The sequence below is a fragment of the Kogia breviceps genome, chromosome 18 (assembly GCF_026419965.1).
Source record: "Kogia breviceps isolate mKogBre1 chromosome 18, mKogBre1 haplotype 1, whole genome shotgun sequence".
Classification (NCBI taxonomy): domain Eukaryota; kingdom Metazoa; phylum Chordata; class Mammalia; order Artiodactyla; family Physeteridae; genus Kogia; species Kogia breviceps.
The window spans coordinates 39094481-39108094 of record NC_081327.1 but is presented as its reverse complement, the minus strand read 5'-3'; the positions used below and the strand labels follow the sequence as shown (position 1 = coordinate 39108094).

General features: G+C 54.2%; 1 protein-coding gene across 10 annotated transcripts in view; it reads left to right on the top strand.

The window, feature by feature from the left end:
- TK2 (thymidine kinase 2) overlaps positions 1–13614 on the top strand; it is a 28908-nt gene extending 15294 nt beyond the window's left edge. For 4 of the 10 annotated variants that reach the window (XM_059044471.2, XM_067018456.1, XM_067018455.1 and 1 more), the window contains 4 exons: positions 7373–7461; positions 8035–8114; positions 10578–10658; positions 11780–13614. In XM_059044471.2, coding sequence (XP_058900454.1) covers positions 7373–7461; positions 8035–8114; positions 10578–10658; positions 11780–11878 — 349 coding nt within the window. In that variant the 3' untranslated portion in view covers positions 11879–13614. Of the gene's footprint in view, positions 1–7372; positions 7462–8034; positions 8115–8200; positions 8278–10577; positions 10659–10992; positions 11109–11779 lie in introns of those variants that run through there. The other 6 variants (XR_010837668.1, XR_010837667.1, XR_010837669.1 and 3 more) reach the window with 5 other exon arrangements.

Below are 13614 nucleotides of genomic sequence, written 5' to 3'. Positions count from 1 at the left end.
TGTTAACACTTGACCAATTTTGACCTACAAAAATGGCAGTTTTATGTGGTTTAACTTAGTATCTATTTACTTGTTTGTCTATTGCATGTCCCGCCAACTGGACCATAAGCTCCTTGAAGGCAAGGGAGCACGTCTGTTTTGCTGGCCTAGCTGGTACCTGGGTGAGCTATTTCTGGGTGTCAGGACCTGTGGCTGGTCTTTGGTCTCCAGCCCAACTTGTCCCCCAGCTGTTTCACACCCCTTCCTCTGAGGGCGCCACAAAAAGGCTTCTCCCTGGGTCCTGAGCTGCCAAGGGTTGTGACCTAGAGCCTGTGTGGTCCCAGGGTGAGAGCTTCTGCCCCCACCCACTCCAAGCATCCCCAGTGCTGTGGGGTCAGGGTTGGCAGCCAGGGCAAGTCCTGACTGTAGCTTTGTCCTTTGACCTCAGAACTTTCTTGTGGGCTCTACACTTCCAGCAGGCAGCATTCCCGATGCTGGAGCCCCACCCGTACCTGGCTGCCTGCGTGTCTAGTGGGGCTGGTGTGCCCACTGCTAGGTTTACACAGCCCTTTGCCCTCCCTTGCTCCTTCTCATTAGTGCCTCTGCCACAGGGAGGACGGTCAGAGGAGAGGAGAGAGGAGGACGAGGGAACCCCTCTGGTGTTCATTTACTGCAGACCCCGGCAGTGGGTGGGATTCCCTGTGACCCTCGTGTAGCTGGGTTGTCTCTGTTTTCTAATTGCAGTCAGCCTGGCTAGTTCTGTGTGGCAGCCAGTGGCTCTTTTTGAAGAGGGTGACCTGGAATGGAATGACCAGAAGTCAAGGGGAGAGAGCAGAGGGTGGACTTAAGTGCACCTCAGTTCCACCCTGGCTCTGGAGACATTTTGAGCACTACCGGGTTCCTGAACCTCTCTGAGCCCTTCTCCTCTCTGATTCTGTTGTCCGTCTCTGGAAAGCCTTTGGAGTGGTTGCCTGGTTAAGGTTTGTGTCCCCTGCCTACCTTGGTCTTCATGAAATTTGCCAGTTGAACCCCCCTCCCCCATAGGCTGTCTAACGTCTGGGGAGCTTGCCCAGGAGCTGCTTGTGTTGCTTGTCCTGGGCGCAGTTTGCAATTTTAGCTGATGTCCCGGGCTTTGGTTCCTCACACCCATGATCCTTCATTTCAGCACTTCTGATGGGTGGTTCTCTGTTCCCTGACCTCCGTGGCTGTGGTCCAGGTCACTGGTCCATTTAATGGGGCCTTGCCCTGGGCTGTTTGGTGGGTAGGGAAAGGCTGTAGCTTTTCATTTTTTTGAGCTCTTTTCCTTCATATTTACACCTCCCCCTGGCCCTCCCAGAATGCCTGGCATCTGTGGGTAGGATTTCTGTGGGACAGTGAACCACAGAAGAAATTCACAGAGTCCTTGTTTCTGTTCCCGGAACCTAATTGTTTTAAGTTCACACAGCCTCCAGAGGGCATGGATTTCCTTGAAGATCTTGTTGGAGCCTCGAGACTGATCTCTGGTATCACTTGATGGAGCCCAAAGGCTGTGGGTTGGCCCGAGGGATCACCGTGGCACCCTGGGGGACCAGGCCATCTGCCACTTTGGTTTCAGGAAAATGGGAGAAGGCAGTGCTCCTCAAACCCTTTCCCTGAAGTCTCCAAAGGCAGAGAAACACTCACCCAGGCGGCCGCTTCCCTGCAGGTTTTCCCAGCCTGCGTACCCGAAGCAGCCGGCTAACTAACTGGAAACTTCTTTGAAGACTTCTCTTCGAAGTCTTTGCATTCTATCCCATAACATATCCTTGTGATTGTTACAACTGGTGTGCTCAGCACGTGGCTGGGAGTCCCCCTCACTCAGCCACACTCCCCAGAGAGCCTGAGTTTGGGTGGCAGGGATCCAAGGGCAGGGACACCAAGAGGCACCTTCGCAGTGCAGGCCATTCACTTATGGGACTGGTCCAGCTTATCTGAGAGTAGGCACGGCTCACGTGGTTGAGGGGCAGGGCAGGGCAGGGATCCATGGGCAGGAGCTACAGTTATTGTCCTTCCATTTGAACCCTCCAGGCAGCACTGAGATGGGCACTGTTGACCGTGTTTGGCAGATGAGGAACCACGTGGGGTTTGAAGGCCTTGCTCCTTCCTGGTTGGGCGGGAAACTGACCGGGGGGCTGACCTGCACACTGCTATGTGGGGCAGCAGTGAAGGAGGAAGTGGTGAGACATCTAGATTTCTCTTTTTAAGGCCAGAGGCTTCAGCCCCAGTGTGCTGGCTCTGGGGGACCAGGCCTCTGCCCCTTTCCACCCAGGCCCTACACTCAGCTTCTCCCACAGACTCCGTGCATCTTGTTCATGCACCCATGCTGCTTCCAGCGTGGGGCCCGAGAGCCTGCATTTCCAGCAGACAAGCACCCTGGGTGGCTGTCATCCTGCTGGTTGGCATCACACTCGGAGGGGCAGCCTCCGAAGAAGGCAGCAGCCAGGTGGCCCGCAAGGGGCCCTCTGTGCCAATCATGGTCCTTTCCCTGGGAGTTTTGCCCCGTGGCTTCCTTGGGGCCTCACCTGGGTCTTAGGGGTCGTTGAAAGCAAGACCTGCAGGCTGTCTTTGTGGGGGGCAGTGGGGCAGGTGGCCAGCCAGAGTGAAAGTTCTTCATGGAGCAGGATTTCCTCAGCTTCCTGCACCACCTGCAGTTTCTTCATTTCACATTTGTGGCTTCACATTTTGGTTGTTGGGGGTTTTGTTGTATTACCTTTGTTTTCAGGGTCTCTGGGTGTATTCCTGGGTCAGGAGTGAGGCAGCTGTAGGCCAAAGGTTTTCTTTTTGGAGGCACAGTAAACAGCATTTCTAGCCAGAGCTAAAGAAGTGACAGGTGGGAGGAAGGGTAGGATGTGGCCTTTCTTCCTGGTCACTTTCGTTAGAAACCCAGCTTGTCTCCATGCAATGGGCCTTCCACAGTGAAGTGGTTCTGCGAAAGTAGATGTTTCCATGCCCCCCCAATACAGATTACCATCATTTTGAGCCTAAACCAAATGACGCCTAGAACTGGGTTTGGCTGGATCCTTTGCTCCTACCCAGAATAGGGTGTTTTGGTTCCTACCTGTGGAAGTTCGGCTGGGTACTGGGAACCACAAGACGGCTTGTGTGGGGTGTCAGCTCTTGCCTGGGAGCTTGTGTGGGGACAGCCCTTACACAAGGCAGGGGGTGCATGGCTGCTGCCCCTTCAGCCTTGGGGTTGGTCATTTTCTTTTTCACAGAAGCCCTTGCAGCCTTGGCTTGGAATCTGGAGGGACTGGGATGGAAGGAAGTATGGTAGGCATGGCTTTGCTGTCTGCAGTTGCAGGCTCGGGTGCCCAGAAAAGCCCACGTTCTGCAATTCTGCATCCCCCAAAGCCAAATTTCTGGAAGGGCTTTCTTGCCTTTTGGGCCTCGGACAAGTGAGGAGCTCCTCCAGGGAGAGACCCGCCTCTTCCGCCCCCATCCTTACCCCAGCGAGTTTGGGGTGGGCAGAACATACATGCAATTATGCCACCAGGGGTTAATTGCCAACAAGGAAGATTCTGGTTCCACAGTCTCCTTAAAGACTTAAAGAACCTGAAGAACTTCTGAGGTGTGGGCACTGTGCTGGAATGAACAGCTGAAGGTGGTGAGAAAGGCTCAGGCAGCTAAAGCGGCCACGCAGGCCACTGTGTGGCCCAACCCTGTGGGCTAATTGAACACAAAGGTTTTACATGATTGCCTGGTTGGTGTTTTCTAAGAACAGAAGGAAGGGAATTGCATGGGGCCCAGCTGGGGAAGTGACACACTGACTCACCAGGGGCTGCGGGTTTTGGACATCCATTAAGACCCTGCATTTGGAACAACAGGAGGGTCCTCCTACTGCCCTGATGGGCCCTGGGGCTTGGACTCCTCCTCACTCTAGGCCAGACTGGGGACTCACTGCCTGGGTCATGGGCCTGTGAGTGGTGGCTTTCCTCAGGCTGAGGCTAGAGAGACACTGGACGGGCCCAGGGGCAGCCCCCTCAGCTGACAGATGGGGCAGGTGGGGTTGGGGCACGTGGTGCAGCCAGGAGCATATGGGTTTGGGGGCCGCTGAGAGCCAGGCTTCAGTCCCTGGCTCAGAGCTGGGCTGAGCTTCTCTGGGGCTCAGTTTTCCTCATCTATAAGTTGGGGCTAAAATTGACCTCACAAGGTTTGTGAGGGACAAAAGAAAGTCGTGTACAAGGAGGCTGGCATTTGAGTGTGTGATTTCAGTTTTAACCCATGCTCTCTGGGCCTCAGGGGGAAGGCGGCAGCAAACCGTGCCAAACAAAACAGTCAGCAGGATTCGTGTGGACCCATGATCTCAATTTTGCCCCCCTATTATAAGGGGAAGGCACCATGAAACCTGCTCAGTCCACCGTTGGTGGGTCTGTAGAGGGGTGCCGCCCTCTGTGTGTTCTGTGGAAGTAAAAGCAGTGCCTTGGTGGTGGTGCTGGGCGCCCCATTCTCTAGGCAGACACAGGAGGAGCCGGGCAGATTCCTAGGAGGAAAACTGCAGATACAGATAAAACAGCGCCCGCTGCCTGACATGCCTCAGAATCATGGAAGGCAGTTTCCGTTTCCTCACTCCGCCCAGCCGGTGGCCAGTTGTCCTGGACCCCCCAGCACGTGGCTCCTGGCAGTCTTGGAAGAGTTTTCTGGAGGTCTGCCTGCCGACCCGCCTTCAGGGAGGCTGCCCCGGAGCCATCTAGAGGACCTCTGAGGAGAGCGTCGGGAAGGGAGGGCCTGCTTCCTCTGTCTGCTCTGCTCGCAGGCCCAGGTTTGCCTGGGCCAGGTGGGAATGGGAGGTTCCTGAGCCACCCAGGAGGTGTCCTGAGACCACCTGGGGCTGGTTTCCAGCAGAGCAGCAGCTCTCAGGCCCCAACACTTTTTGTGGTGTCAGTTGATTTGGTTTTAGTTAACACTGTGCTACCTGTGTCCTGAATTGTGACTCTGTTCGGTGGCCACAGCTAAGGGTGTCCTCCCAGCTCTGGGATTTGACAGAACCTCGCTTGAGCCTTACAGACACCGGTGAAGTCCTCAGGGGCAGTCTCACACCAACTGTCCAGCGTCCATGATGTGGGAGGCTATTGGGCAACTTGCCCTCCACGCGTGCTGCTCACTGGCCCAGACCCTTGAGTTGCCAGTCTGTGCTGTGTCCCCGGGCTGCGTGTTTGGTGGAGCGAGTGGGGCTGATCAGCAGCGTCTTTTTTGCAAATCCTCATTCCCTCGGAGTCAGCTTTGTTCCGGAGAAGGAAAACATGTCAAGAAGAGTGGTTTGGTGTCTGAATATCAAATACTCTCAGCTGCAACTAACCGCAGCCCAGCTCAGAGTAGCCTGAACACTGAGGTTGTTACGGGCTGTCTTAACAGCAGGCTTTGGGGTTGGTTTCATTCGGTGGCCCTAGTGCTGTTTCTCTCTGTTTTCCTACTCTTGTCTTGTTTGTGTCCTCAATATGATTCCCTCTTGGTGACACAATGCCTGTGGCAGAACCGGACTTCTCATTGCTGACCAGAGGGGTGGATGCCTTGCCAGTGTCTCTCCTCTAAGCATGAGGAAGCATGGTTTCCATAAGCCCCAGCAAACCTCCCTCATGTCTCACTGGTCAGGTTGGGCCCTTTGGCCTGGGCTGATCAACTCAGCCTGGCCAGCGGAGAGGACGTCCCTCAGACCAGTTGGTTTACTCTGAAGCTTGGGCTGGGGTCAGGTTTCCCTGAACACTCAGGCCTGTGGGATGGACCCTGAATAGATCATGGGCTACTCTTAAGGAGGTAGGAGGAAAGAATTGGGGGATGGGCAACCACATGAGCTGTGATCACAAAGTTGTTACCTTTAGTATCTGAATTTTGGTCCCTTCTGCAATGTCCTGGGACTTCCTCCCTCTCCCCTCCCCTACAAAGCCTCCCCCACTTGTTCGTGGGGGTGGGTGCTGGTCCTCACACTTAGTCTGCTCTGCTCTCCCTGCTGAAGTCTGATGCCTGAGACCCCTCAGGCACCTACAACTGCCTGCCTGCCCCTGCTGTTCTCCCGGGCACCGTGCATTTTCCTGCTGCTCTGCCAGGCAGAGCTCTTCTGCGCTGAGGGCATCTGGTGGTCTCAGGGACTAGGGGAGGATGTCCCCCTCCAGTCTGTGCCCCACCCCATCCTTTGGGCCCCCAGGCAGGGCTGATTGAGCCTGTCATCTTCAGAGCGCCTTCCTCCACGCCCATCCTGCCCCCTCCCCCAGGTGGGAGTCAGTTCACCACCTGTGGTTGGGGCAGCTGCAAACCACCCGCTCCACTGGCCCCTTTTCCCCGCCTCCCCTTCTTTAGTCAACAGTCGGAAGACCCCCAGCTGCACACAGCTCAGGCACCTCCACTCGCCCGCCCGTAGCCCGCCTTGCCAAACCCAGTTCTGAGTGGATCCAAGATGATATTCAAGACGGGTGGAGGATGTTGAAAGGAATACCTCTCCTGGGCCTTTGAGGGTCACCCCACAGCTGCCTGGTTTGTTTCCTCCAGCTGCTGCCCCTCCTCCCACCCTTCCTTGCTCATTTCCTCCAGGCCAGAGGACAGGCGCCAGGTCTCTCTCACTTGTGGGCTGCTCCTTCCTTTCTTTCTTTTTCAGTTATCACTTTAAATATGTAGTAATTCTCCCCCCACCCCCGCCCCGGATTGAGAACTAGTATGTTGTTAAATTTAGGAAAATACAGAAAGAGATAAAGAAAAAAATGTCTCCCATAGTCCTACAGTTCAGAGAAAAGCACTGTTAACCTTTTGGTGGTTTTCTTTCCAGTCCCCTTTCAAAATGTGTGGATGAATACTGTTGAAAGTATGGTTGGGTCGTGCTGTATGCACAGTTTTATATCCTCCTGTTTTCGTTGAATAATGAGAATTTGATTATGAGCGTTTTCCATGTCATTAAATATTATTTTATAGCATCATCTTTCAGGTGCTTTGTGGTTTTCTGTTAGATAGATGTACCATGATTTAGTTTTTCGTTATTTTTAAAATAGTGCTACAGAGGGCATCCAAGATTATTTCCACAAAATAAATTTCTAGAGGTGAAACGGGTTTGCTGTTCCACCTCCCAGCCTGAGCCCTGTCTGTGTTCTCAGGGGACAGCTTTCATAGCCCCTTCCTTGGCTTGGAGTTCAAATCCCAAATGAATTCGCCCCTCGGGCAATGCCAGATACATGCTGCATTATACCATCAACCGTCCCTGGGTAGCGGGAGGGAGGTCGGGAGGTTCTGGGTCCTTGTCGTCACTACCCGCCCAGTATCATGTGATCACACTATGTCATGGTGCCCTTGGCAGTGCCCTTTCAATAAAAGCAGTGCCCAGATGTTTTGGGGGAACGGCACAGCCCAGGAACTTTCTCATGGGATAATAAAACCCCGACAACTCTTGTTACAGTGGGAAGATGCCTGAAGTGGACTATGTGGTCCTGTCGGAATGGTTTGACTGGATTGTGAGGAACATCGACGTGTCCATTGACTTGATAGGTGAGACAATCCGTCCCTGGCCTCCCTCCCCTGGGCCCAGTGAGGAGGTGGTTGGCTGGGCCTCAAGCAGCAGGGGCGGTGGGCAGGGCCCTCAGCATCAGCGATTCTTCCCCTACCTTGACTCAGCCTTCTCCCAAAGGGCAGATGGAATCTGGGGCTTTTGGTCTCTCCTGGAGAAGCACCCTGGCCAGTTCCTCAAACTGCTTTCCCCTCGGTCCATTGTGATATGATGGGTTTTTTCTAGTTTGTAAAGGAGGGAGGAGGGACAGAACCTGGCAGTTACTGAGACAGGCCGGGTGCCAGGCCCTGTGCTAAGCTCTGTCAATGTACGGAACCTATTCAGCTTCACAGTGACCCTGTGGGGCTGGTGACGTGGAAAGAGAATGAAAGTCAGGATGAGGGTCAAGATGCCTGTCTGGCCACACAGCTGGTCTGCCTCTCCTGCTCAGGGCTGCTGGCAGATGTTTCTCTCCACGCCTTGCCCACATGCCTGCCTTCCCCCTACCCCTCACTTTCACTTCTAAGCCATGAACAGAGTAATTAAAGCCACATATATGTTTTTTAAAATCTCAGTTTATCTCCAGACCACTCCTGAGACCTGTTACCAGAGGCTAAAGATGAGATGCAGGGAAGAGGAGAAGGTCATTCCACTGGTAAGAGCCCCTTTAACCCGGGGAAAGGTGCAACTTCATCCCAGCCTGGCCCCACCCTCTGTGAGATCATTGTGCTGTTGTTGCAGGGAGAGAAACAGGAACTGAGCACGTTGGAGGGTGAACTCTGACTTCCTCTGAGCTGGAGACCCTGTGCGGTGTCCAGGTCTGCTTCACTTCCTGTGGCCCCAGACTCAGTGGTGGGCACCCCGGGGGTTCAGAGGCGTCCCTTCTCCCGTTCCCGCCCAGGTGTCCCAGGGCTTGTTTGGTCCACCTCCTGAAAATTGTTTGCCTTTGTGCCGTCCCCTGGATCCTCGCTAGGACTGCTGCATTGCCAGTGCTTGGCATGGTGACTGGCTGGGAGGTGAAACTCACTAGTGTCTGCCCAGTGCCTCACCCTTCTGGGTTCTGGCTCAGGGCCACATCGACTCTAGTCAGGGCTGTCTAACAGGTTTGGACTGCTCTCCTTGCTCTGGTCCCTCACTATCCGCATCCCCCTCAGAAATCCATCCTCCACACTACTGCTTGGGTGATGTTTCCAGTACAGAACACCACGCATGCAATTCCCTAACCCCACCCGCTTCAGTTCCTCACCACTGTCTAGGATAAAGTCCCCCCTTGTAGCACGCCATCCGAGATCCTGCATGATTGGCTTCATCCCCTTCCACTCCTTGCCTTTCTTGCTCTGGCCTTAAAGAACTAGTTGTGGCTACACATGCTCTCTCTCTCTCTTCCCCTCTATGCCTCTCTCCCCCTCCTCCCTCCCCTTTCCCCTCTCCCCTCTCCCCTCTCCCTCTCCCTGTCCATCTCACCTCCCTCTCCCACTCCTTCTCCCTTTCATCTCCCTCTCCCTCTCTCTCTCCATCTCCTCTCCATCTCATCTCCCTCTCCCGCTACCTCTCCCTCTCCCTCTCATTTCCCTCTCCCTCTCCCTCTCCATTTCATCTCCCTCTCCCTCTCATCTCCCTCTCCCTCTCATCTCCCTCTCCCTCTCCTTCTCCATTTCATCTCCCTCTCCCTCTCCCTCTCCATCTCATCTCCCTCTCCCGCTCCCCCCACCCCTCACCAGGGAGTTACACAAATGTATCTTTGCCATAGTGGTTTCTTTTGCCTCAGGTGTCACCTCCTCCAAGAAGATTTCTCTGACCTTCCCTCTGTTGTGGTCCCCCAGCCTCTGTGCTTATTATGATTACAGCCATTAGGACAAATATTCTGAAACTGTTTCTTTATGTGTTTGCTCCCCATCCCTCAGAAAACTACCGTGAACTTTTTAAGATTAGATCTTATTCCCTCTGCGTCCCTAGAATGTGTCCCAGGCCTTGGCACCTAGGGGTTGCTCAATTAATATTGATCGGAATGCCCCATGTGAATGCCACTGGACGTACACAGACAGAGGCTGGGCAAGCATTTACTGGGATATCATGGGGGTCTGAGCCCAGGATGGGCTGGACTGGGGTCCTAGAAGGCCAGTCCAGCTCCTGAGGCCCGCCCAGCCTTGTTTGCCCCAGGCACCAGCAAGGTGGATTCCAGCCATGAAGGCCCAGGCCTCGTTCTGGGCAGCTGCTTTGAAATCTGGAGACAGGAGTGATTAGAGGAAGGGTGAAATGGGGCGGGGCTGGACCAAGCTGGGGTGGGACACGGCAGCTCTGTGCAGTGACCCAGATGTTCGGAAGAAGAGACAAATCTGGAGTCCTTCCAAGTCGTTGTCCAGGACATTGTCTTAATGGTTTTGACAAGGCCTCCAGGACAAGTCTGTTGTTGCTAAGGGAGAACTTGGTGGTGGATAAAGAGGCAGCAGTGTGGTTTACCCGAGAGCCTCAGGGCTGGGAGTAAATTGCTGCTTGAGGACGTGTTTGCCGGCGGCCGAGAGCACCCGGGCCTGCTTGTGGGAGAGTGCCGTCCAGTCCTACCGGATGCGCAGGCATGGATGCCTTAGGGGCGGGTCCGGGCCTCTTTTCCCTTGCATTTCACCTTGTCCTTCTGAAGTTGCCCCTTAAGCTTTCAAGGATCCATAGGTTACAAGTTGGCTGTTGGGGCGAGAGCAGCTGAGTAGGGCTCCTGGGCCAGTGAGGGCCTCAGTTGGTGGGAAGGACGGAGGGAGGGTTCAGAGGCTTCCCAGGCCCCCATGAAGGAACAGAGGCCCTGCTGATGGAGAAGTGGCAGGAAACGAGAGCAGCCAGGTGGGAGGATGCGTCCAAAGCGCCAGAGGAGCAGAGTGCGCTGGAGGGATGGGCAGGTGGCCAGAGGGATGCTTCTGACTGTTGCGACACCTGGGCTGGCCGGCAGGGTGCTTGGCCACGTTTATCATTGTCCACCTGAGCCAAGTGGGCTGTTGCGGGTCCTTAGTCCAAGCCACTGCCCTGTGGTCATTGATGTTCACCTAACCTGCCCCTGAGACTCCTTGGAGTTAGAAGTCTGCTCCCTGTGTGCTCCCGACAGCCCTTGCATTTTCCCCCCCTCCGGCAGGAATACCTGGATGCTATTCACCACCTGTATGAGGAGTGGCTCATCAAAGGGAGCCTTTTCCCTGTGGCGGCCCCTGTTCTGGTAAGCCCCCCTAACAGGGCGGGAGACTTTTCTAGAAGGAGGAGTGACTTGGGGGATGTTGGCCATTCTGCAGCTGGAGAATTTGAAAGAAGGAAGCGGGGAGGGTGGAAGGGACTCTGTCTCACAGTCCCCGTTCTGGACTGAGCCTTAGTGAGCTGGACAGACCTGGGAGAAGGTGATCTGTCCCAGTGTCATTACACCAGTGGCACAGTAGCATCTCACTTATCCAGCATTGTCAGCAAGGAGTGTTCGGATGGCTGGAGCCCCTGGACCTGGGTTTTGGCCTTAACCGCTTGGAGTGGTGGTCTTTCTGACATGCTCGTCCCTTCTCCAGTGGGTGGCAGGCTCACAGCCTCATTGCACCTTTTCTTGGTGACCCAGGGCATCTGAAGGAACATCAGTTGCTGTTCTGGTCTGTCACACAATGATGCCCCCTTAGGAGGTGCTGAGGTGTGTAGGACTGTTTGCCCCAGACTACTAATGCCTTTGAATTCCCGTGTTTGCTTTTTATCCTCCTTTTTCCTGCTGGCACTCACCATTTCTAACTGTGTTGATGCTTCTGCCCCATCGGTGTTTCCCCACTTCCTGTCCCCTCGTTTTCTGATTTGCTGCTGCTGACTTTCTTTAGGCAGGCTGTTGGGTACCTCGGACTGTTAGGAACGCGTGTACAGTGTGGGATCTGAGGGAGGGCCTTGCAAAAACTTGTGTGCGTGGCCTTGGAGACATCTGTCTGAGCTTCTCAAACGCTGTACTCATGGCTCTTCCAGGCAGTGAGGTTGCTGGGAAGTGAGGTATTACTGTACTGGATTTTTAAAGAAAATTTATTTTTTTCCCCTCATTATAGAAAAATGGTTGATATCAAATGATGATAAAAAATCATTCATGAGCTTGCCGCAGGGACAACTATTGTGGATTCTTAAGTGGAAATATAGTTGAGAATGTGGATTGACCTAGAAACGGGAGCTGTTTGGCCCTAACCTTCCTTTTTCTCTGCTGTGACCTTGGGCTTCCCTGCCTCTCGCTGCCTCATCCTGCCTGCCCCCATCTCTCTCTCTTCACCAGTGAAGGGAGGATGATGTTGAGGTCGGGGCAGCCCTGTGACTTGTGTGTTTAATTTCCAGGTGATTGAGGCTGACCACGACATGGAGAAAATGTTAGAACTCTTTGAACAAAACCGGCACCGAATACTAATTCCAGAGGATCGGAAGCTTGGTCCATAGGACGGGGAAGATCATGCCAGAGAAATGCCCACTGAAGCCAAGTTAGCTCTCACAAGCAGTTTGGAACAATCCACTCTCGGGAGGGCTTTCTGTCTGGGCACATTTGTCTTCCTAATGGTCTTCTCTCCTTTGCCAGTGTCTTTATCCTGGGATTCTGGCCCTCGTGGGTAAATGACATGATGGGACCAATGGGTTTGTCGCGGCCCTTTGGTGTCGCAGCCCTTTGGTGTCGCGGCCTTTCATTCCCCCAGTGCTTCTCGTGGTGGTTTCCCACCTCTGGATCCCTCTAAGTTAGGGAAGAGCCACCTGACTGACCCTGGGCTCAGGCCTCTAGCCCTTCAGACCATCTTCGAAGGTGAGGTAGCGGTCTTACATCCCAGGGGAGGAAGTTGAAGCTCAGACAGGCTAAGGGACTCCCTGGGGTCACACAGCCAGTGACGGTGGAGTCAGCACCATTCAGACTTCTGGTGACTCCCACACGATCGATCTCTTGCCCCAGGCTGCCTCATCCCAAGAGCCCTGCGTTCCCTGCTGGAGAACCCCGTGTGTCAGCGTCATCATTTTCTCCTGATTTGAGCAGCTCCTGAGGACAGTTAGCATTTCTAGACTTTCACAAAATTGTGCGGTATTTGGCTCGAGCCCAGCGTTCAGTGGTTCAGTAGCATGAGGCTGATGTGGTACTTACCACCTCGTCATTGGGACTTCCCCGTCCTTAGGAGAATCATGGTTTGGCTCCTGAATGGTGCTCAGTCTCCTTGGTGACGAAGTTCCTGCTTGAGCTGCTGCCGATTCCCCGGCAGGGCAATCAGTGGCCTGTGGCGCCAGGCTGGTGTGCCCAGTGCTTTGCTGGGCAAGGGGCTGCCAGCCTGGCTTCTGAGGCTCCCTTCCTCCATAGTGGCCTTGTGTGAGGAGCTTCACCCTTGGAATTCCTGGGAGTTTGTGACCCAGGGGAGAGATACAGTGGCCTTACGTTGTTTTGAAATGTTTTTCCATCCAAAGGGACACTATGGGCCCTAGGGTATGAACCATCTTTATTAGTTCAGAGAATATCTTCGCTCTGCTCAGCTGTAACAATGCACTGAAGGCACGGCTGTCTCCTGAGTCAAGTAGGAAGCAAGAGAAAGGAAGAACATTCTCTTTGGGGACAGTCTGGGCAGGAAAGTTGGGGCTGGCAAGCAAAGGCTCTTGGAACACTGGAGCTCCTGAATTTTGGAGGTGGGTGGAGAGAGCTTCCAGAAGGCTGTTTGCAGACACAGGGAAGGATTGATGATGAACTTGGGGAAACAGGCCTTGGCCTCTCCTGAGTGGTGGTTGGTGTACCTGAAGGTTGGAAGGCCTTGTCCCAGCCTCTGTGTGAGTGTGGCACCTGTGCACGCAATTCTCTGACGCTACATAGGTGAGAGGTGCCCCTGGTGGCCCGGGCCCAGAGGCAGCACTAGGAGGACAGCATTCTGGCTTCTGGCCCTTTCTGGCTGGACTGATTGCTGGGCCGTGTGCACAGGGTGAGGGCGGCAGTCCAGTGGGGATGTGTCTCTCAGCCCAGATGTTGGTGATGGACCAGAAACCTGGGGGAGGCACCGCCTCTGCTTCCAGGCATCTGGACATGCCGGGACCATCTTTGGGCCTTTGCAAACAAAACAGTCCAATTTCCCCTCAATTTGAGCATCTGTTTTGGGGGAAATGTGATTTAAAAAAAAATCTTGTTCTGTGATAGCCAATAAATCCTTCATTTAAAA